The sequence below is a fragment of the Plecotus auritus genome, assembly GCF_963455305.1.
Source record: "Plecotus auritus genome assembly, chromosome: 2".
Classification (NCBI taxonomy): domain Eukaryota; kingdom Metazoa; phylum Chordata; class Mammalia; order Chiroptera; family Vespertilionidae; genus Plecotus; species Plecotus auritus.
This window is the reverse complement of record NC_137771.1, coordinates 58,858,292-58,883,140: the sequence shown is the minus strand read 5'-3', so window position 1 is coordinate 58,883,140 and position 24,849 is coordinate 58,858,292. Positions and strand designations below refer to the sequence as shown.

The window sequence follows — 24,849 nt, the reverse complement described above, 5'->3', positions numbered from 1 at the left end:
TTTTGTAGATGATTTTATACAATTAACACAGCTATAAATGCTTAACGGTAAAAGATTTTTTTAAAAATAACAAGAAAAAATACAGTGAGGCAGTTATATTATCAATGTTCCTTTAAGAAATATTTGCTCCCAGAGTATAAGTATACTAGATAAGATGTAGTACTCTCAAGGCAAGGTGTCATATAAGGAAAAATATCTATTTATTAGATAAACCTTTCTGAGGTTTTTCATTAGAAACTGTAATGCTTAACATCTTCTGGGGTATCTATATTTGGTGTTGCACCACCATCATTGCCAATATTCACAGGAGAGATGGAGTACTCATGACTGTTCGATTATCTAGAGCAGCAATGCCCAATAGAAGTGTAACGCGTGCCACATAATTTTCAATGTTCTAACAATCACATTAACAAAATTAAATAGATGAAATTAATCTAATTTAATTTCCTCAATTATATAACACCATACACTCAAAATATAATTTCAACATATAATAAATATGAAAATTGAGATACTTTAAATATTTTTTTATTGATTTCAGAGAGGAAGGTAGAGGGAGAGAGAGAGAGAGATATCAATGATGAGAGAGAATCATTGATAGGCTGCCTTCTGCACGCCCCCTACTGGGGATCGAGTCCACAACCGGTCACATGCCCTTGACCAAATCGAACTCCGGACCCTTCAGTCTGCAGACCAATGCTCTATCCACTGAGCCAAACTGGCTAGGGCAAGATAATTTCCATTTTTATTAGGTTTTTAAGATCTGGTGGTTATTTACCCTTACACCTTACCCTCAATTTGAATTGGCCACATTTTAAGTGCTCATTATCCATATCTGGCTAGCAGCTACTATATTGGGCAGTTCAGTTTTAGAATTTCACGTCTTTATCAATTTTGTACTTTGTATTTTTTCCATATCCATATGTCTACACATGTCGTTCCCTTAGCCAAAAATGTCATAGCTTAAACACAACTTCTAAACCCAGTCTGTGTATGAAAAAAAAAAAAAAATTCCCCATCCAATAAAGCCTAGCTTTACCACATTTTCTACTATTATCACCATAGGCTAACGTTACTTCTTCGTCTTCTATATACCTATTAGACTTCATACACCTTTTGTGAGACTTACATGCTCCTTTCTATAACTTTAATATGTAAAGACTTATCTTATTGTCTTATTTGTCTTACTGTATGCCTATCTACAGGAGAAATGGATTAATGGGAGGAGAAGCTGTTGCCCTTTGGGGCCACATGATGGAGGGCCTTACACTGCTTTCATGCAGGACATCAATATCTATAGTATCCATTCCCCTACCCCCTGATTTTCCTTTGGAAACCTTTCCTTCCCATGTTAAGCCACATGGTAGCTTCGGTGACAGTGACCCCATCCTCAGTTCCACGGGGAATGAATCATGATTAGGTTTAAATCCACTAATGATTAATTCCGACTTTAATTTAGGCCAACAATATCCAAGAAAAAATTTGTTGAGGATTTTGGGGAAAGAATCCTCTTTTCCATGGAAACTACTGGAAAGGTCTCTCCCTCCCTCCTTCCCTTCCTCTCCCCTCTTCCCCACCTCCCCCCTCCTCCATCTCCCCTCTCACATGGAGTCCTAAACTATTGCAGCCACCATTGCAATATTAGAAGAGTGAACCTGGGGACAAAGCCAACACATGAAAAAAGGCAGAGCCTCTGGATCCAGAGTCTTACTTAAAGGGTGGACACTGAGAGTTGTCTACCCTTTTTCCCTCTTAACATAATCTGCAGATATCAAGTATCTATACCTCCTATGTCTTGTAGAGGAAAATGATTCATATCCTCTGTTTCAGGCATAAGACGAAAACTAGACTAAGTGGTGATTTAGGAGTAGGCATGTGGCCCAATCTTGGCCAAAATGATATGGGAGGAAGACATCCAGGAAGCTTATTTAAAATATTTATTTTTTTACTAGGAAACAAACAGTAAAAGACATCTTCTTCTTCCCCTGGATGTTGCCTCATCTGTATATGGTCTAGGAATTTCCAGCACCATCTTACTTACCAACTGAGCAAGATTCCAGTGCCAAGAAAGGCAAAGCAGAGATGGAGTAGGTCTACGTTGTTGACATCGGAGTTGATCTATTTTCCAACTACGGAGCCCACTCTGCCTTGCATAAAATAATGATTTTGTTTAAGCCACTTCGAATAAATAGTTTTGTGCTACTTGCAGCTGAAAACATCCTATATGTTATACAGTCCTATCCCAGAATGTTTAGTTACATGAGCCAATAATTTCACCAGCCCATTCTGGATTGGATTTTTTATTGCTCTCAACTAAAAGATTCATGACTAATAGAATCATTATCCCTTGGATCTGCATAATTCTTCACAGTTTACAAGTTCTTCCTACCTACTTTAAAAAAGAAAACTAAGGTGCATGGTAAATTGTGTTTCCTTTAATGCATTAAGATATTCTGCAGTTATCTTAATTTCATATTCTATCCTCTCCATCAAAAATTTCAGGAACAAATAAAAAGTGTCAATATTCCCAATATCAGCAAAAAGAAAATAGATCTCTAAAGAGGAGCTATGTCATCCTTGTAATGGTTGTTAAAAAGAAAGAAAAGGTTATAAAAGGAAAGAGAAAAGCACAATGAATTTAGAGGTAAGAGACCTGGATCTATATTTTTAAAATATATATTTTATTGATTTCAGAGAGGAAGGGACAAGGAGAGAGAGATAGAAAAATCAATGATGAGAGAGAATCATTGAGCGGCTGCCTCCTGCATGCTCCCTACTGGGGATCGAGCCCACAACCCAGGAATGTGCCCTGACCAGGAATCAAACCATGACCTCCTGGTTCACAGATCAATGCTCAACCACTGAGCCACACTGGCCGGGTGTATATAAAAATGCTTTTTAAACTAAAAAGCTCTATATGGAGGTTATTGTTATTATTCCTAGAATACAGCTGCTTCTTGAATAATATACCTATGCTTAACAGCTTCTTAAATTGCATTGCTTTTCCTAAAGATAACAGATTTTGCTACTTTTTAATGTCACAACCAGAATAAATTTCATTTCCCCCCATAAATTACATTATCCTTCAACTTTCTTTTGTTGTTGAAGGATAATTCATAGACAGTAATCTTGCCATGCCTCTATATACCAATTGCTACTTTACAGTTCTTCTCATAGAGTTATGATTATTCATCCTTGAAACTCAATATGGCTAGGATGATAAAAGTCTGAATTACTGTGTAGAGCCCATTAACAGACCACAAACAGATTACAAATGTCTCAAAAACACATCAAAATTCATTTCTACAACTCCAGGAAGTTCATTTTCAACTTTCTTTTGTTTAATGCTTTCCTTAAACAGGAACTGGGTTGGCCCAAGATTCCACATGTTCCAAAAATCTCTGGAAGAAATTATGGGTTTGTGTAGCTGGCGTTGTTTATTTTACATTGTTTGTGGATATGATTTTAAGTATAAGCAACTGGAACAGTTACCTCTTGTGGTTATCTAAAACAGCAGTGTTACTAAATATTTTAATACTACTTTCCTACATCTCAATCTACCCCCAAGAACCTTGCTAACTTTTTACATTTTCTAAAATAAGCATTATAGAAATATCAGCCAATGTCATTATAGAAAACAAAGAAAAGGAAGTGCATAATAATAATAAACCTGGTAATTAACGAAGCCATACTTTCATCAGAAGTTAATACCACACCTTTATACCCAAGAAAACCTCTTGGATTATATTTCCTTTGTTAATGACCAATATTTTTATCTGGGCTGTTTTTATTATCTAAGTCTCAAAGACTTTTTCTCAAAAAGAGAAAAAAAAACTTACCTTACCTCTGTCTGGTTAATTACCCTTAAAACATCAGGAATTACAAACAACCTGAAACTAAGAACAAAATCGTTATTGGGGTAAGGATTACCCATTTACTCTGAATGCCTGAACAGAGGAAGTAACTTTAGCCAAGCTACAGTGGCAGACTTGTGTTACTCAAAACTCTTCCCTAAAACTCTGTGTGTCTTATCCAACATGACTCCCCAAAAAATATCTGGTAAATGTGTTGTATCAAGGAACTTCTAGAACTCAAACAATTCTTCAGTTACAGTCACAGGCTGGGGCACCCGCTCATCCCTCTTAGCTGTACTTAGTGTACATACTGGTTCCCACTTCCAGTAAAGTACTGTGAGAGTGAAGGAACTGGGGAGATAAAGTTCTAGAAGAATTTTTTTTTAATCAAAAGTAAGGTCAAAGAAACACTAATTGATTATTTATGTGTACCAGGTACTTTCACATATTATCTCATTTAATTTTTACAGCAATTCTGTGAGTGGTATTAGTATACCCATTTTTTTTTACAGATTTTCACATATTATCTCATTTAATGCTTACAGCAATTCTGTGAGTGGTATTAGTATAGCCATTTTTTTTTTACAGATTAGAAAATAAAGGCTTAGAAGGGTAAACTGGCTTGTGGTGAAGTAGTATTTGGTACAAATGTAACCCCAGCCCTGATTGTTCAACTCCAGGCTCTTTTCCTGGCAATTTTGCCTCTCTGCCACCTAATATCTGCATTCGGACACCTAAATTATTGATCACTTCCTAAAGCATCAGCTCAGCTCATCTTATGAGTCAGGTTATAAGGCAGGCATTACTATGCCCTGTGTGCACAGGAGAAAACCAACTCAGACCCATTAGGTAATTTGTCTAGGGTCACATGGCTAGTCAGTAACAGAGTCAAAATTGGAATTTGGACTTTTGGGCTTTTCTAACCCATAATACTGTACCAGTGATGTAAATATAAATTCAGCTTTGAATTTAAAACCTCTAGAAGGCAGAGACTACACAGTTTTGGTTTTTTATCTATATAGAGCCAAATACATTGTTTATTTAGTAAACCACCCACTTCCTAAAAATGGTGAAGACAGCTTACAAAAAGTATCTATGCATAATTGGACTTTAAAAGTCAAATGTATTGGGTGATTAATAAATATAAAAATATTAATAACATTACTTAATTTGATTTATTTTTTAAAAGTAATTTTTAAATTATTTCTTCCAGTTAAATCATTTTAAAACTGAGAAGTTATGCCCTGGCTGGTGTGGTTCAGTTGGTTGGAGCATCATCCGTATACCAAAAGTTTGCGGGTTTGATACCTAGCCGGGGCACATAAAGAAGGCAACCAACAATGTTCTCTCTCAAAAAGATGTTTCTCTCTCTCTCTTCCCCTCTCTCTAGAATCAATACGCATACCTCAGGTGAGGATTAAAATATAAAATAAAACTTACTAGCTACAATAACTTATTTGTATTATAAACACAGACATTTAAAATCTCAGGGTAATACACATAATAAATTTCTAAGATTTGTTATTAAAAATACATTTTTCCATCATACAGTGCCTTTGCCTTAACCTTGTCAACAGTCACAGTCATCTAGAAATAAGTTCCACAGTTTAGGAAAGATATAAAATTGGCTCCAAGACAGAGATTTAGAAACCTGATACTGTATGCTCTATTTAGACCTTCACAAGGATATAGTACAAAGCCCTGCCTCGAACTGTGTAGAACTTTCTATAAATGATTCACTTCTAAATTAGCCGTGGGTCAGCAGTGGCCAGCCTTAAATAAAAGGTGAATCATCCTTTGTACTCTTCCTTCTCTGGTACCACTACTTTTCTCCCCCCAGTATTTTTAATAAGCAAAATAATGTGATAAAAACAATATATCCAAAAACAGACGGAGGGAAATAAAATTCACATTTTTTAATCTAGCAAATGACTTCCCAGAGTAAGCAAAATAATTATTTTATTTTGTTAATAAAGTCTAATCAAAGCAACTATGTATCAAAGAAAGTCAAATTCTCCGATCAATTCTTGAAACACAGAAAAGGTTAAAGGAATAGGGTATAGGATTTAGTCTTGCCTTTGTGGACATTACACAGACACTAACCCAACAAGTAAGATAAATCCAATGCGTGTCGCTATAAATAGCATCCTCTTCCACAATATTCTTCCAGTCAGAGGAGTTATCTGAGCTCCATCCTAGTCTAATAATGCTACAAGGTTACCTGCCAATTTTAAAGACATCATAAATCACTGCTATTCCCCTGGTCAGGTGCAGCCTCAACGTTTCCGGCTTTCTAAACCACATCTTTTCTCAAATGCCTCCTCTTGCTGGACCTTAGGAAGGAAGAAAACAGAAAGGGCAAGGAGAGACTGACAAGGAGACATTTCACATCTCCATGGAAACAATGAGAGCAACGCAGTAGGGCGGTTTGTGAAACATGATATTATGATTATCATTACTAGTAAAGAGACCTGTGGTCAAACATTCCAGTTTACCAAATAAATACACAAATATAATTTATTTAAACATGGCCATTGGGTCCCAAAGGGTCCTTAATAACAATTTTAAAGTTTGACAGAATGCTCAGCACTGTTTTCATATTAGCACAGGAAGCGGACTTAGCCTTACAGTGAAATATCTACAAAGCATGTGGTATTTTACAACTGCCCAAATAAATCATGGAAAACTGAAAAACCAAGCATGGTGAGCTGCTCAGGTGTCAAGGTGGAGTGACGGGGGAGGGTAGTCTATTTCTTACTATTTCCTAGAACAAAATTTCTGACAATAGAGATGAGCACTTTGTGGGAAAAACTGGGCCATGTGTGAAACTATAAACATCTTGAGAGAGAAAGATTGAAATTGATTTTTTCTTCTAAAACTAGGACACCTGAAAGAAAATGTACTATAGAGTGACAGGGTAAGAGGTGACAAAGGAAAATGTACTACAGGGTTCCCTAGGTGAGAGGTGACCAAGAGTTGAGGGAAGGGGGTGGAGGCTAGCTCACTGACTACCATAAACCCTTAAATTGTGCATTAGAAAATTTGAGAAGCATTAAAAATATGCCAATGGGCAGGGCCAGTGTAACACAGTGAGTTTAGCCCTAAATCTGGAGAATGTTTAGCCTTCTAGGCTTGGGGTCACCCAATTTTGAACTATCTGCCACCCCAGGGATAGAGAGCCCCAAGAACTGAGGCCTGGATGAGGCGGAGAGGAGCTGCCAAAAATAGAATTCTGTCACAGAATCGGAGACACCCAGGCACAGCCCTGGTGGAAAACTGTCACCTTTGCTTGGAGTTCTTACTAGCTCCCGCTCCCCACTCTGAGCCACTTCTTCCCACCGTCTGCATGCCAACATTCCTGCCATGTCTGCCTGTGAGACTCCTGGGACTGGGCAGGCAGAGAAAGAGGGGAGGGGGACCCAGCAGTGTCAGGGGGCTTCCCGAAGAAGCTGGCAGGCTCTCCCAGGACTCCATCCCAACTCCCAGGAATGTGTCACCACGCCAGAGCCAGGACAAGGAGTACCAGAGTCCCCTGGCTCCAGGCTCAGTGCTGACACTGCGCCCTCACTACCTGCTTCTATTTTTATGACCACACTCTCCTCTCCCCACCTCATCCCTAAATGCCTACAGTTCAAAACCTTCCTTACTGCCCAGGAAACTGGGCTTGTGTATTGTTGGTGCTTAATTAACAAATGGATGATAAACCTCACATATTTTTCTTCTTTCTCCTTTTTAAGTGGGCAATTTGGTTATACTGAGGATGGCACAGGTCCCAGTGAGTTACCCCTTTCACTCTCTGAAGGGTCTGGGTTTGGAATATAAATTATGGGGCCACCTATTTTGATTGCATCCTCTGTCTGATCAAATAAACATGTTCCCATTTCAGAGTGGTAAGATTAAGACAACACGAGATTTTAAAATAAAAATAAAAACACAGGATTTGGATGTTGAGAAAAAGGAATGGTGGAGTTTTTCTGTCCCTTAGCATCTAAGTAATCTTCCCCAAAAGCAAAAAATCAGTGTCTGTAACTTGAGCACAATTAAGATTCTAGGAGACTTAATAAGTGTGGGGAGAATTGAAAATGAGCTCTAAATGTTCAGTGAGGAAAAGAGAATAGAATAATAGAATTAAATGCTGAGATAAAGCATGTCACAGCAATTTTCTATGCATAGAAATAGGATACAAAGAAATAGGGGGCCTGATTGGGGTGGCTTGACCTATGAACCAGGAGGTCACGGTTCGATTCCCGGTAAGAGCACAGCCCCACATAGTGGGCTCAATCTCCAGTGGGGGAGGGGAGGAGGTGTGTGTGTGCAGGAGGCAGCTGATCGATGATTCTCTCTCATCATTGATGTCTCTATCTCTCTCTCCTTCTCCCTTCCTCTCTGAAATCAATAAAAATACGTTTTTTTCTAAAAAAAATATATGGGTTTTACTAAAGAGTTATTTTTGGATCAGGAGAAATAAGCACTGACAAATGCAATGCAATACAATTCTGACTTAAGTGGTATATTTAATATTTCTCAAGTTTAATTGGGATCTTCCATTTTGTTGATGGAAATGGTTTATTAGGTTTCTACTACACTGTCCTGAAGAAGCCTCATCAGAAGAGTCCAGAATAGTTACTATAAATTAGAATCCCACACTGAGAACTTAGTTTAAGGATCATGTATAGAGATATAGTTTTAAATGTGTTTTCTTTATTTCCTGGGGTTAGGCAAAGGGTAGGAGAATGAAAAATTATAGAGAGCTAGAAGAGAAAAATTATAAGAAAAAAATGCAAATATATATAAATTGACAAAAAAAAACCCACATTTTTTTTTTAGGAAAAGAAGGAAAGAGAAGTAACATTTATTGAACCATTGTTCTAGATATCTAACATGCGACTACATTCAATTCTCACAACAATCCTATAATATATTATTTTTATATTTTCCCAGTCAGAAATTGAGGCTATATGGTGACATCTCTAGGATCAAACCCAGGGCATGCCACCCTACCCTAAAACCCACTTCCCCACTGGACTGACCTCAAAGCTTTTCCATATACCACCCTGACTCTCTTACCTATCATAGGACCCAATAAACCTGTGAAATTGTCACAAATTTTGAAACATCACAAATTTAACAAACCAACCACATGTTCCACTCTGTATAATTACAATCCTAGAATACTGATGCTAAAACAAAACTTTAAAACCAACAGGAGGTCTTTCTACTTGTTTCCAAACCTTTCTCTTGCTTTCCCACTTTTTTCCCCTTACCTCCTAACTTCACAGTGTAGAGCAAGGACTTAACCTCAGGCAACCTGGCATAAAGCAATATTGCTAGTGGGTAGGGTGATATTGGCCTCAAATGAAACATGTGGAAATTCTGTGGTGGCTTTTTTGTTGTTACAATGATTGTGTGACACCACTGGCATTTGGGAGACACAAGGGATGAGGTAAGAAGACTGTATGAACTCTATCACTCAGATGCCCCACTCAGTGAAGAACTGTCTGGCATTCCACATGATTTTCAAATGTCCTACTAGAGAGTCATGTTGGGCAAAGAAAATAAATGTGTCCTATATAATAAAAGCCCAGAGACCAAAATGGTGGAATGACCAGAATGACCAGGGCCCCTCACCCCAGCTGGCCCCGGCCCCCAGGGATCGGTTAGGGGTGATCAGGGAGGCAGGCAGAGTGGTTAGGGGTGATCAGGCAGGCAGGTAAGCAGTTAGGAGCCAGTAGTCCCAGATTGTGAGAGGGTGCAGGCCAGGCTGAGGGACCCACCCCCATCCCCCATGCACAAATTTCGTGCTCCGGGCCTCTAGTATAATTATATAAGCCTAGACCCTAATTCTGTGTTACAGATAAAGTATATTTTGTTAAGAATTTTCCTGAAGTCCTGGCCAGGTAGCGATGTCCAGATATACCAAAGTAACAGGTTAAATCCCCAATCAAGTAGAAAAGTAGAACAACAAATATCTCATTCTCTTTCTCTCTCTCTCTCTCTCTCTCTCTCCCCCCCTCTCTCTCTTCCTTCCTCTTTCTCTTTAACTGCAATAAATTGATTGATTGATTGGTTGATTGATTGATTTTTCTGGGCTGTCTTTGTAAATCAAGGTAATAGTGCAGAACCTTACCAAGGATCGTACATAATTTCAGAAAATCAAGTCACTGACAACAATGCTGATCATGTTATTTGAATTTTCAACATAAAAAATTTATATCAGCCCTAGCTGGTTTTGCTCAGTGGATAGAGAGTCGGCCTGCAGACTGAAGGGTCTCAGGTTCGATTCTGATCAAGGGCACATGCCCAGGAGTGGGCTCAATCCCCAGCAGGGGGCGTGCAGGAGGCAGCCGATCAATGTTCTTTCTCATCATTAATGTTTCTCTCTTTCTCCTTCTCCCTTCCTCTCTGAAATCAATTTTAAAAAATTTTTAATTTTTAAAAAAGTATATCAGCCTTTTAATAGATCATGTAATTCTATCAATATCTAAAGGGTAAATATTATTTATCCTCATTTAAAATATAACATATAAAGAAAAAAAAGTCAATAGTCAGATGAATATTGTCTTATTCTTACTCTATTTATTTACTTCTTAATAAATCTTTATTGTTCAGATTATTACAGGTGTTCCTCTTTTTTTTCCCCCATAGCTCCCCTCCACCTGATTCCCCACCCCACCCCATGCCCTTACCCCCCCGGCCACTGTCTTCATCCATAGGTGTAAGATTTTTGTCCAATCTCTTCCCGCACCCCTCACACCCCTTTCCCCACTGAGAATTGTCAGTCCACTCCCTAAATATGTCCCTGATTCTATTATATTCACCAGTCCATTCTGTTCTTCAGATTTTTTATTCACTTGATTTTTAGATTCACTTGTTGGTAAGTATGTATTTGATGTCATTTTGTTGTTCATAATTTTTATCTTTACCTTTTTCTTCTTCTTCCTCTTCTTAAAGAATACCTTTCAGCATTTCATGTAATCCTGGTTTGGTGGTGATGAACTCCTTTAGCTTTTTCTTGTCTGTGAAGCTCTTTATCTGACCTTCAACTCTGAATGATAGCTTTGCTGGGTAAAGTAATCTTGGTTGTAGGTTCTATTTATTTTTAGAAACTTTATTTTCCATCAACCTTAGTTCCATTCTGTTAAGAGTTTGTGGGAGAACAACTTAGGACCACTCAGTGGTTGTTCCTACCCATTTGGAGGCCTGAGCAGTAGGGGCTGAGACCAGTCTTTGGTGGCAGCTGAGCGCTCCAGGATTCAGCAGAAAACTGCTGGATGGGCACAGAGGGCACCTGAGCCTTCAGACCTGTCTGTGACCCCAGGCTGAGCAGCAGTGAACTCAGGAGCTGGAGCAGCCCATTCTCCCCAAATTCCTCCTTGGTCACAGCCTTTTCAGCAGCGGCCTGCTCTTCCTTTTCAATCTCTTCAGGATCCCTGTCGGAGATCAGGCATAACCTCCCAAGGTGTTCACAGGAGATGGTGCCATGCATGCGTAGTACTTCCCCGGCCAGCATCCACCACATCAGACCCACTGAGTGAGCCCCCTTGTTGTTGCAAGGAATGGCAATGTCCACATAGCGCAGAGGAGAGTCTGTGTTACACGGAGCGATGGTGGGCAGGTTAACCTAAGATGCCTCTGTGAGAGGCCGGTGCTCAGCCCTGGGGTCAGTAACCAGCAGAGGTCTTGGCTCCCGGAAGGCTGCCTGGATCTGGTTGGTGAAGGTTCCAGGAGTGAAGTGGCAGCAACAGGAGTGGCTCCAGTGGCAGCAGCAAACTTCAGCACAGCTCGCTGACCGCTGTTTCTGGACCATATGACCCCGACATCAGCGGGTGTTCAATGCAACAATGGCACAAGCTGCCAGCAGGAACTTCTCCCAGATGCTCCTCAGATTCCTGCTGTGGATGCCATCACGCTTCCTTTTGTAGATGTACTGCTCCATTTGGAAGTCAAGGTTGGTGCCACCTAAGTGGGTTCCTGCTGCAAGGAATTTGAGGACATCCTCCTCCTTCATCGGTAGGACATTAAGGGCTTTGGACTTTGTGAAAGGTTTCCCTTTAAGCTACGTGGGAACCGAGAACAACGCCGTATGGAGCCTTCGCAGGGTAGCACGGAAGCTCTTACTCTGCTTAAATCCAAACTTATTCACTAGAAGTTAGGTACAAGCACCTGACTGCTACATTATGTCTTCTAAGATAGATTTTCCCAAGTATTTGCATATTAAAATCCATATTTATTTCTAATATTAGAGGTAAGACATACATTAATTTTTTAAAATTATGTGTATAGGTAAGTAATATTATTTAAAACTTTATTTCCGGATAGTAAAAGTGGTGCCATAAAATATTTGATGCCATGGCCAGTGTGGCTCAGTTGGTTGAGCATCATCTCATGCATGGAGAAGTTGCCGGTTCAATTCATGTTCAGGGCAAATGCCCCGGTTATGGGCCCAGGTTGAGGGCTTGATCCCCAGCAGGGGGTGTGCAGTAGGCAGCGGATCCTTAATGTTTCTCTCTCTCCTTCTCCCTTCCTTGCTCTCTAAAATCAATAAAAACATTTTTTAAGTATTTGTTATTAAAGGAGAACTTTTAATCCAATGAAGTTAAGAACCACTTAAGTAAAGAAAAGAACATAGGCTTTGGAGTCAGATAAACCTAAGATCAAAGTCTTTGAACTGTGTGACTTTAGTAATTTCCTTTTGCTCTGAGATCCAGCTGCCTCATCTATAGATTGTAATCAGTTATGGGGGTTCTGGTAAGAATTGCTCTTTCAGACAAGATAACACAGGTTACATCATGATGGTAGGTATTCAATGATTATTTATTTCTCTTTAATGCTCAAGATATGCTTCTCTTCCCCCAATCACCTTTCAGAAAATTAAGATAGGATAGGGAAAGTATAAAAGATATAGGAGGAAAAAGGGAGGGACAGGAATCACAACCAGCACCTACTACCAACCCACACCCAGAACCAGCAGAAAGACCTCCTGTTGGTTTTATGCTTTTAGTGAGAAGGTTCAGGTGGTTAAATTGGGTTCTGGCCCTGGGTCATGAACAACATAGTGTTCATACCAATCACATAACCACTGCTACATTAATGCAATAAACACATATGTAAATTCTTTCAAGAATGGAACAGAATTACCACTTTCTCAACCTTGTCACAGTGTGTCCCTTTAAGCCCCTTACAGTTAACACTGTAACTTAAGAACCTGTGACTTTTACAGACTGAGATGTAGGTCCTGAGTTTTAGCCATTTCAAAAAAAAAAAAAAAGCTGGAACTATTCTTTGGCATGTGATTTGATTATCTCCAGGGAGATGTTTATACAAAGCAAATATACTTTCTAAATGCTCAGATTCTTGAGCCTCTCAGTTGCCACTTATCGTGGGTCAGATAAGTTTCTAAAAAAAACAAATATTCTATCATGGACAGGGTCAAAGGTCCCTTCCTGCCTTTCACTGATCCATAGAAGCCCCAGGACCTCCTTGGTATTAGTCACGCCCAAGCTTCAACTTCTCACCACACATTTCAGTCACCAAAGCCTCAGAACTCTCACCACACCCAAGCAGCAGGGCTAGTTTCTAAGATGAATGAGAAAGGCCAGGGGGTTTTAGATCCCAATCCAGAGCAGCAGTGACAGGCCTTGGTTGGCTCCCTCTTTTCTTTGTCTCCCTCAGCGAGTCTCTAGCCCAAAGGGTTTCGTTAATCAGTAACGTCAATCTGAGTATATCAAGGAACACCTTTGTTTACCTCAGGTGATGGGGGCTTATCCAAGAAGCAAAGAGCAGAGAAAACCTTTTCAAGAAGACAAGCAGACTTAAAAATTGACTCATTGCCATTAAAGACACACACACTGGTGACTCTCTGGGACGCCACAAGGACCTCAGTGACTCTGCCATTCCCAGGTTTCCTCTTTCTTAGGTTCACACCTTTGCTTCTGCTACTATCAACTGTGCAGAACGTTAAGTACAGTGTACTCCTAATTGGGTTAAAAGAAAAGGGAGGTGGGGGAGGGAGTTATACTCACAGAGATATGCATGTTCCTTCACACATACATACCTACTTACAAATTCATAGAGTATTTTCCGGAAGGATGGTCCAGAAAGTGCCACAGCAAAAGTTTCTGGAAAAGAGAACTGGGGAACCATGGTAGTGGGTGACCCACTTGCTTTTCATTTTTACTATGTGCATAGATGATTTTTTCAATTAAGGTGAAAATTGGTTTTAACATCGTTTTGGATGTAGCTCCATTGTGGACTTCTGTTTCACAGAGTAATTTCTTTCAGCAGCCTGCAGAAGCAAACCAAAACCTAAACCTACTAGTATAAATGCCCCAAGGTTAAGAAATCAAAATCTAAGGGCAAACAGCCAATGAGGCTTTCCCAAATAATTTGACTGCTTAAGCTATAGCCAATCAAATAATGTCCTTGCTTTGAGTCCACATCTTCTCTATAAAAACCTTGCCCCTAGCTCCTGTCTATGGAGGGCTCCTAACCACTTGTGGTTTGATGCTGCCCAAATTCTAATCAATTTTTGCTCCAATAAACTCAAAGTTTTTTACATGCCTCAGCTTATCTTTCAACAGAGTTAACCGGGAAAGAGTAGAAGAAAAATTTCCAGGTAAAGGGAAGAACAATGCATAAAAGTCATAGGGAAGTGAAAAAGGTTTCATGTTATGGATAGGACATGGAAGATACCTGCCAAACCTCTAATTCAAGAAATCTTGCTCATGATCATGCCCATGATCCTCTCCAAGAGGACCCCTTTCACCACTATTCACCTGTCTTTGTACAACATGACCCTGCACACTAGACCAGAGATGAGGCCCTGACCCAGAGGCCCAGGAGTCCTGCCCCACCTGCACTATCCCCTGACTCACCAACACAGAGACTCTCTCCTAGGGAGTTTGAATTTGACACAGAGTGAGGCACAAAAAAGTAGAGAGACAAAGAAACAAGAGATACAGAAAGATGATGCAATAAGAGCCTTAAAGGTGCAAAGTCAAAAGGATGAGAAGAGAGAATCAGTCAAGAACAGAGTAAGAAGCAGGGAGAGAGAGAGGCCGGGATGGAAGGTGAAGGACATCTTGACGTGCTCTTGATTCTCCAGAGTCTAGAGCTACTGTTTTCACCTGGACAGCATGAATTATGTTCTAGATGTCCATGGCACCTGACTGCCCAGTGCAGAGGCTATCCCAAGCTTCCTTATCTCCCTGTAACCTAGGAATATAAACAATCAGACACATACATACAATTGCCTAAGGTAACCTAAGTATCCCCATCTTTTGCAGCCTATAAGAGCCTTCCATGCCCACTGGAGTGCTGGGAGCCAGTGAGAGAAGGGGCCAGCCCTCAGCTTGTGAGGTAAAAGGGGCTTTGTGAGTGGTCGGCACCTAGCCAGGAATTTGGACGTTATTCTAGAATTGTGTCCACACTGAAACTTCAGGAGATTTCCAGCACAAAAAAACAACAGTGTTATCCAATTCTTTTTTTTTTTAATAATATATTTTTATTGATTTCAGAGAAGAAGGGAAAGAGAATGACAGAAACATCAATGATAAGAGAAAATCATTGATCGGCTGCCTCCTGCACGCTCCTACTGGGGATCGAGCCCAAAACCTGGGCATGAGCCCTGACCAAGAATCAAACCATGACCTCCTGGTTTGGGTCAACACTCAACCACTGAGCCACACTGGCCAGGTTTATCCATTTCTTATCTTCCTGTTAGCAATGAGGTTTTATAAGGTAACTGGTTAGATTACTATCCCAGTTCTCAAAATGAGCCATGTTTGGGTTTGTTTTGTTTTTTGGGTTTTGTTGCTTGAGTTTTTCATACAAAAATGAGGCTGATGCTCATGAGGGAGAATAAGCATATGTAATGATTGTAATATATTTAGAACATCTCAGATGACACTATGCAGTTCTAGAAAATGCCATTATATCCAACTTAAACCAAACATTTATAAAGAAGACACAGTGAATGAATGGTTGATTATGTCTCTACTCTATATAACATGAGTCATTCCTCTTCTGAAAAACATTTGAGTTATTCTCGTTGCCTATTGAATAATCCTAATACATAAAAACTCAGGGTCCATAGTGACCGAACAAAGGCTTGACCGAACACTGGAAGTCAGTCCTGCAGTCAGTGCTGGGTTGCCGTGGCGACCCAGCACTGACTGCTGCTGGTGCGGGTGCGGTGACCTAGCACTGACTGCGGAGGGGGCTGTGGATCAGGCCCAGAGAGAGGCCTGGTCTGATCTGCAGCCTCCGTGGCAGCTGTTGATCAGCTGTTGCCTCTCTCTTTCTCTCCAGGCTTCGCCAGCAGCCGCCTCTGTTTCTCTCTGGGCCTCCACGAGGGCTGCTGATCTGCCCCACCTCTCTGATCAGGCCTGGAGATAGGCCCAGAGATGCTGACTGCCATAGAAACCAACCAATCAGAACCAAATCTGGATGAACTGTGAGGAGCCAATGGCTGCCTAGGAGGCAGAGCTTTTGACGCTGACTGGCATAGAAACCGATCAATTAGAACCAAATTGGCTGGCAGGGGAGGGTCATTGGGGGCGAGATCAGGCTGGCAGGGGAAGGCAGTTAGGGGCGATCAGGAAGGCAGGGGCAGTTAGGGGTGATCAGGCTGGCAGGGGAGAGCAGTTAGGGGCAAGATCAGGCCAGAAGGGGAGGGCAGTTAGGGGCGATCAGGCAGGCAGGCAGAGGCAGATAGGGGCAATCAGGCAGGCAGGCAGAGAGGTTAGGGGCAATCAGGCAGGCAGGCAGAGGCAGTTAGGGGTGATCAGGCAGGCAGGCAGGTGAGCACTTAGGAGCCAGCGGTCCCAGATTGTGAGAGGGATGTCCGACCTGTGGGATTGGGCCTAAACTGGCAGTCGGACACCCCCCAAGGGGCCCCTGGTTGGAGAGGGTGCAGGCTGGCCTGAGTGAACCCCTTCCTCCGTGCACAAATTTCGTGCACCGGGCCACTAGTATATGCACAACTTCAAGGACATTTGTATTCTTACTATCTACATCGTCAGCTTTATCTCCTACTGCATCCACAAATTTTTATTTATCAGACATTTATGGAGCAGCTAAACCATCTAGTGACTCTAGGAACAAGCTTTATTTTTAAAGTCTCAGCCTCAGAAAGAAGTAGAGGGACTGTTAGATGAAGTTGGAGCAGTAGGCATAGGATATAGGACTCAAGAGGCAGGCAGGAATAGGAGACATTATTTGGCTGGAGTGGGTTATTTGTAAGTGCTATGGTCTGAATGTTTGTATATGCTCAAAAAATTTTTTTCAAAATATCAAAATCCTAACCCCCAAAGGGGATAGTATTAGTAGTAGGTAGGGTCTTAGGCAGTTTCTTAAGTCATGAGGATACAGCCCTCATGAAAAGTGTTAGTGCTTCATCAGAGAGGTTCCAGAGAGACCAGCCCCTCCCACCATGTGAGGACATAACAAGAAGGCATCGCTTATGTACCAGAAAGTGGGCCCTCACCAGATGACCATGCTGGAGTCATGAGCAATACTTTTTGTTGTGTGTGATCCACCCAGTTCGTGGTATTGTAAATACTTGAGAGCCCTGAAGGATTTTTTTTTTTTTTTTGAGATACATATGATCAGAGCATCAAAATATTAAAATAGAGGATGGGTGGGATCAGGGAAACCATATTCAGATGCCTCTTTAGAAACCACCTTGGACTAATCCAGCAATGACAACTGTCAATGCTGCCCAGCCAAGGACCATCAGGAATTCTCACCCCTAGTTTTCTTGCGACTTACAAGGGAGACAGCACACCATGGGGAGTTAGGGGGGGAGGGGCGCTTAGGAAGAGGGTGTTGGAAAGGACTTGGGCTTGTGTTAGGCAATTTGGGGGCAGGTCCAAGGACATGTGGGTTTGCTCTGGGTAAGGTACTGTCAGGAAATGGGTGCAATGGGGTCACCTGGTCATTTTTGTGGTTTGGACAACGCTCATGTTCATGTCTCTGTTCAAACATGATTACAGAGTATTCTTATTTTTGTCTTGATCCATCAGAGTCAGAGTGGGCTTATCAGAGGTCAGTGTTCTGTGAAACCATTTATGTGAAACAGGAGATGTGCAAGGCCTACCTGAACGTGTCAGGCCAGCTCCCCGATATCAGGGGCTGCTTTTCTCCCTCTCACACTTTCTACTCGGCGTGTTGGGCTTCATGGTACTCAGAGCTCAATAGTAAAATTCACACTGAATTCCCAATTCCTTCACTTTTGGTGTGTTTTTGTTATTTGTTTTTCCTTGGAGGCCAATATGCAAGCCCGTGACCCCCATTTCATTCTGTTCTTCCCAGAATTCCTATTTATGAAGCAGAAAGCCACGGTTTCCCTTGCCAATTATCTGCCTTTCGGGAAATGATAAAGTCCGCAGTGCAGTTCATGTTCTCCAGAAGCGCCACATAAATACAGAAGATTGACTTTCACGAGAGCTCAGTGCCAGCAAGTTGAGAAAAGAAAGCAGTTTCTGGGAAGCTTCACAAGGCAGCTCCCCATACACTGTAATTCATCTATGAAGCAATTTTGCTTGCAAACAGAGCCTCCAAATTCATAATTTCTGGAATTTGTAGAGATGCATTCCATACAAATACCTCTTACTTAGCTTCCCAGTCTCCATCCTGCACCCTCTTACTCCTCCTCCCCTTCAAGATACATGTGATGTTCCTCACTCCAACCCCCATCCCTGACTGGTCTCTTCCCTCACACCACAATATTAAAATATTAACACCTACATAAGATACTGGTATTGTAACCGGTATTAGAGTTTTGTGTTAAAGCTACAGGATTTTAAGTACTATATTTGTGAGGCTTCTTTTATTCAACAAATATTTCCTGAGTTCCAACTATGTTTCAGGTACAGTTCCAGGCCTTTGGGGCTACATCAGTAAACAAAATCCACAAAATCCTTGCCTTTATGGAGCTTATATTCTAGTACACGGGGTGAGGGAAGACAATAAACAAAACAGATAAGTTAAATATACATAGGATGTTAGTGTCCATGGAGGAACATTGAGTGAGGAAGGGAATAGGGCTGTTATAATTTTAAATGGGATGATCAGTGCCAGCTGCACTGAGAAGGTGATATTGGAGCAGACTTAAAGGAAGAGCAATTGCAGGAAGAGGTTCAGGTGAGGCTACAGCCAGTGCAAAAGCTCTCAGGCTCCAGAGGTCAAGGAATAGCCAGGAAACTAGCTGAAGCAGAAGGAACAATGATGTCCGAGAGGGAACAGGGCCTGTAGCTCATCATTGGATTTTGGAGTTTTGTTCTATGTTAAGATGGGGAGTTTCAAGCAGAGAGAAAATACAGAATGCATCTCATTGGAGATAGCAAATTTTAAATTTTACTCTAAGAGAGAAATGGGGAAATAGCATCAGAGAAGGGAGCAGGTGAAAAGAGAAGGTCTTTTTCATTTTTCAGAGACATAACAGCATGATTTTATGTTGAATATGGGGTTTGAAATGAAAATCACAATTCTTGCCTTTTCTGCTTCCCAAGTACACTGCTTTATTTGACTGCCTTTATGTATTGAGAAGGGGCTATATTTGCTTGATCCACTTATTCAATGAACTATTTAATATGACCAAGTTAAAGGAAATAATTTCTGAAACATAGAAAGAAACTTGAGTTTTCTGTTTCTGGACATGTTAAGTATATAACTATAAAACTGATTTCTTAAAAAGTTCTTTCAAATTATTTATCTTTTTCCTACAATCTTTTCCCATAATAGAGAATTAAGAAAACATGTCATGGCACAAACTACTTGCTAAATAACTACAGTGGTCAATTATTCAAAATGCCCCTTCAATAAATTTTATGACTGTGACTCAGGAATTTAATGATCAACTCATTTATATAACCTGAATATTTTTAAATGATATTAAACTTTTTGTAAAACTGCCCTGCATTAATGTTATGAGTTAACTATTCTTTTAGACAAGATTTCTCATTTAGTCCTTTAGTAAAAAAAAAAAAAAACAATGTCAGCTGTAAGGGATTTTTGCATAACTGCCCATCTGTTTCAAGGTAATGATCACAGACTGTACCCTGCAAGTGAGTCATAGCTTTTGTTAGCTTCTTCCTTCAGGGACCATGAATAGGTGTTAAACCACAGTTGTCAGTTTCACATCAGCATCTTCTTGAGGCAGTAAGTCTGAGGCTTTAATTGAAAAGACAATTTTTTTTTAAAAGAAGCTTTGCTGGTTTGTATTTGGAATTTGAGTAGAGTGACCAAGAATCTCACAGTTGCTATGTAATGGACTTGGAACCAGAAAACCTGGATTCGAATCTTGGCTCTGTCCCTGACTCTGGACAAGATGCTCAAAGGCTCACTTAGCCCAACTGCAAACTGAAAAGAATCCTTGCCTCTCTGCTATGGTGAGGATGGAACGATCACACTGCAGACTTACACACCAGCCATCATGGACTCCCGGTAAATTTGCCTGAATCAGCTGCATCAGACATCAGGTCAGGCCACTCCTTCCCTATTTTCCTCAGTAAAGAGCCCCTCATACAGTGCTATTTATATCTCCATAGCCACCTCTCTAGAGAAAAGGTAGGACTTCTGAGTTAACCATGTATTCAACCTAGTAAGGGGGAAAATTTTTGTTTTGTCCCCACTGACATCTCAAAAACTTTACATCACTATTTCTCTTGCGGAGGGAATAGGATGGGTAATGGGATCTCATTGGTGTTCGTTTTACTTTAATACATGACTTTTATTTCAAACTTATTGTGATATTTATGACCTACTATATTATAATAGCCAATACTTTATCCTGGATATACTTAACTCTTTTTAATCCAAATGGAAAACATGCATTAATGTTTAGTATATGCATAAACATCCTATATAATAAAAGGCTAATATGCAAATTGACCAAACTGCGGAACAATCGGTTGCTATGACACGCACTGACCACCAGGGGGTAGATACTCAATGCAGGAGCTGCCCCCTGGTGGTCAGTGAGCTCCCACAGGGAGAGCGCCGCTCAGCCAGAAGCCAGGCTCATGGCTGGTGAGCGCAGTGGTGGTGGTGAAAGCCTCTCCTGCCTCCGCGACAGTGCTAAGGATGTCTGACTGCTGGCTTAGGCCTGCTCCCCAGAGTGAGCGGGCCTAAGCCATCAGTTGGACCATCCCCCGAGGGCTCCCAGACTGCAAGAGAGGGCAGGCTGGGCTGAGGGCTCCCCCCTCCCCTGAGTGCACGAATTTCATACACTGGGCCTCTAGTACTAATATATTTGAGGTTATAAAAATTTATGAACTTTGATATAGCACATCAAAACCCCTTGTTTATATTATCTTGGAATTTTGCCTTGCAAGTCAGTGCATTGAAAACTGAAAATATTGAACATGACTGTCAAGCAACGGCTGGGACACCATGGAAAACTTGGGAAGCAATATAGCAATATTACTTCATGGCATTTGGAGTCAGAAAAAAACCTGAGTTTAAATTCAGACTCTGCCACTTACCATGTGTAATTTTGAAAAATGTTTGAGCCCCAAAGCCTCAGTTTCCTCTTTGTGAAGCAAGAATATGAATAATACTTCTCAGGGATTAAGTGGATTGAATAAAATAATGCATCTTGAGCTCAAAATAATGTCATCTTATGATGAGGAAGACTTAATGCAAAGTTAGTAAATCTGGAGTCTCTGGGTACAGGAGAGCCAGTTAAAGTATGCTAACAACTTCACTTAAGATCCAAATTTAAGTAACAGCCCAGCTTTTTTTTTTGGGGGGGGGGGCCTAGCTACATGCTCTTGGCCAAGGCCCAATCACTTTGTACTTCAGCCCCCTCATTTAACTGTTAGGTATTAATATAATTAGTTACAACTTATTAAGCCCTAACCATATTCCATGCGATCTGATAGGTTTTGTGGGGGAGAAAAACTTTCCTCTACCTTCATGGTTCTTTCAGCTGGCCTAACAATCAAAGAGACAGGAGGCAGATTCACAAGAGAAAATAACCAAGTTTAATACACAGGTACATATGGTTACCCCATATACATGAGAGGTTCAAAGACAGAAAGGGGAAATGAAGTGTATCTGACATTCTGAGCTAAGGATCACCTTAGGGCTTCAGAGGGGAGGAAGGTCATTGCAGAAGGATAGAAGCAGATATTCAGTAATTAGAAGTTTACCCAATGGTTACCTCTGATAATATGATAAGCAAGGCCCCTATTCAAGTTCTTCTAAGTAGTTAAGGGAGGGCAAAAGTTTCTCTTGAGCCAGCAGGGTTTTGGTTGTCTTTAGCTCAAAACAATCTTCATCTACCACAGAGGCACATCTTGGGGTGACTGGTTCTGAACCCCTGCCGTTTATATGTAAACTTCAGTCTTTATAATCACCCTTCGTGGTAGATGTTCTGATCTCTACTGTATAGATTGCATAGATGGCTGAAACTGAAGGACGTTACATCTGTGCAAGGCCACACAGCCAATAGGTGGTAGAGCCTGGCTCCACCGCCAGGCTTATCAGTCCCCCAATCCTGTCCTTAGGGACCCAAGGAACTACCCGACACCAGCCGCTTCTAGAGAGGATCAAAGGACGTTATTCCTGTGAAAGTGCTTTTTGAACCGAAACGTCCTATTACAAAGAAAACGTCCTAGGCTACATCAATATAAATAATTCACATAGGTTTGTGACTTACCCCAGTGCCTGGGAACCCTGGAAGAACAAAAGGTTACACTTCAAGCTCTCTTTCATCTCCTCCTGGAATTTTGCCTTGACCTCAATTTCGCCGGAACAGACCTGATAAACAACATTCAAGAACAGATCTACAAATGCCGCTGGCTCTGTGCCACTCTAAGTCAGTCCCCTGCTCTCGGGAGTCCAGGGCAATGAGATCTTGTACTTTTCCTTGAAAGGTGGACCAACACTTTCTTGGGCTAACGTCTCACACCTACCGGTGCAGTTCACTCAGGCAAGCGTCAATGACGTGGTCCCATAAACGTTCACATAAACTAATGCTTTCAAAATCATTCTGATACCGAACTCCAGTTCCCGGCACCATGCGGTCCATCTACTAGGAATTAAGGCAAACTTCGGTCCATTTTCAAGGATATGGTGTAAAATTTAGAGCTGATTTCCTCTGAAAATGTTAACTAATCCCACATAATGAAGTATAACTCTGTTGCCCACCCTTATTGGAAACTAGAGGCCCGATGCACGAAGTTTCATGCAAGAATGGGCCTTCCTTCCCCTGGCTGTGGGCATCGCCTTTGCTCCTGCTAGAGCTGCCTTTTCCAGAGGCCCAGAGCTGCTGGGGGGGGGGGGGGTACAGAACGTCTACATCGTCGCCATGGCAATGATGGAAGCATCTTACCCCACCCCTGGCCGCTAGGCACCAGCATATGCAAATTAATCCGCCATCTTTGTTGGATTAATTTGCATACTCACTCCTGATTGGCTGGTGGGCATTGCGAAGGTACAGTCACTTTGCATCTTTCTCTTTTATTAGTGTAGATAATAAGCTTATTGGAAATAGCACCACAGGGTTTCTGGTATTAGTGACATGAGGGGCAAATTGGGTCAACGTGGGCCTCGGCTTGGTATCCCCTGAAAGGCACTTCGTTCTCCCCTCTCCTGGGAGATGCTCAGCGTGGCGCTCTCACCCCTGAAGAGGAAGCAGGAGAGTCAAGTCCAAATAAAGTGGAGGCTCTCATTCGCGAAGCTAGAACTGAAGTCTGGGAAGGCGCTCAGGCCCCGTTTGGGTAAGGAAGAAAGGAAGGTCGCTGGTTTCCCAAAAGCCGGATCTCCGAGCACGGGGAATGCCCCTTTCTCGGTCCTAGGACTTACCATTCCCCTTCCCGGTCAGACTCTCTCCCTTCCCCTGGGCGCTTCCCGGGGGCTCTCCGCCGCCTCCGAGGAGGAGCCCAAGCACCGGGCCAATTTCCGCCAGCGCCGCCGGTGGGAGAGGCGGGGAGAGGGCGAGCGGCTGCGCCCGGGCACCTGGCCCTTACCTCGGTCGGCGAGATCTCAAACACGCCGGCGATCTTGGTGTAGAGCTCCCGGATGCTGGAGAAATTCTCCACTCGGCCCGTGGCGCTGCCGTGGGCCAGCTGCGTGTAGAAAACCAGCCTGGCCTGGGAACGCGGGGGTGCCGGGAGGTGGCTGCCCTCCGCGCCCTCCTGCTCGCTCTCCACCAGCGCGCAGGTCTCCTTGGACTTGGCTTTCTTCTTTACCCGCAGCCCCAGGGGCATCTTGCCTGACCGCGGGCGGGGGGCCCACCTGCGCTGCCGGCCGCCTTCTCCTTGGCCCGGCGACGCCGCGGACTTTGCGCTCGCGTTCCCTAGGGCTCCGCGCAGGTGAGAGCGGCCGCTGGACCAATGGCACAGGTGCTTCCGCCTGGTTGCTGCGGGGCAGGGCCCCTTTCTCCACCCCGAGGAGCGGCATCTGGACCCTAAGCAGCCATCTGTCATCCCTCCGGATGAATCTGGAGAGAGGAAAAGTTATACCCATTCTCGAAATTCATCTCCGGGTTTCTCCCCAACCCCAACCCCTTTTTAAAAATGGTTGGATTTCCTTAAAAGCCTTGGGATGCTGAAGCTACAGAACAACACGTCTAAGAATACAAACATGCTGGCCCTTGCGGTGCCTTTCATGAATGTGTGGTAGGCACTCACACGATTGGGACGCGCGCCTTCGCGTCTGTACGTCTGAGCCATTGGGGATATGAATTTTAAAGTTCAAGTCCACCTTCATCTGCCTTCTCTGCGCCTTCCTACACCGTGCAGGGCAGAATTGGAAGGGAAAGTTCTGAGATTGGTGCCACATCAAATTCATATTCAAATACCCTCAGTGCCTCTCAGTAATCTTTTTTACGTTTTCCTTCCTGGCAGCTTTCTCTGTCCAATGTTCAGCACTCTCCCAAAGTGCTCCACCTACGCCCTTCTTGGTCTCTGCAGTGGACCCTGCCTGAGGGTCCTACTCAAAGTATTGTGTAAACTCCCTGAATTCCCCACCCCTTGTCTGTAACTCC

The 24,849-nt window shown here is 42.2% G+C and overlaps 1 protein-coding gene and 1 pseudogene across 2 annotated transcripts in view; both read right to left on the bottom strand.

Moving 5' to 3' along the window:
• The window catches only part of GIPC2 (GIPC PDZ domain containing family member 2), a 76,775-nt gene extending 52,610 nt beyond the window's left edge, over positions 1-24,165 (bottom strand). Inside the window, exon 1 of the mRNA XM_080655598.1 lies at positions 23,831-24,165. Within this exon, the coding sequence (XP_080511724.1) occupies positions 23,831-24,070 (240 nt within the window). The 5' untranslated portion in view covers positions 24,071-24,165. The remainder of the gene's footprint in view (positions 1-23,830) is intronic.
• On the bottom strand, positions 11,016-11,874 carry LOC308241449 (small ribosomal subunit protein uS2-like; annotated as a pseudogene). Its single transcript has one exon. The product of its transcript is annotated as a small ribosomal subunit protein uS2-like (transcript).
• Positions 24,166-24,849: the final 684 nt, after the last annotated feature.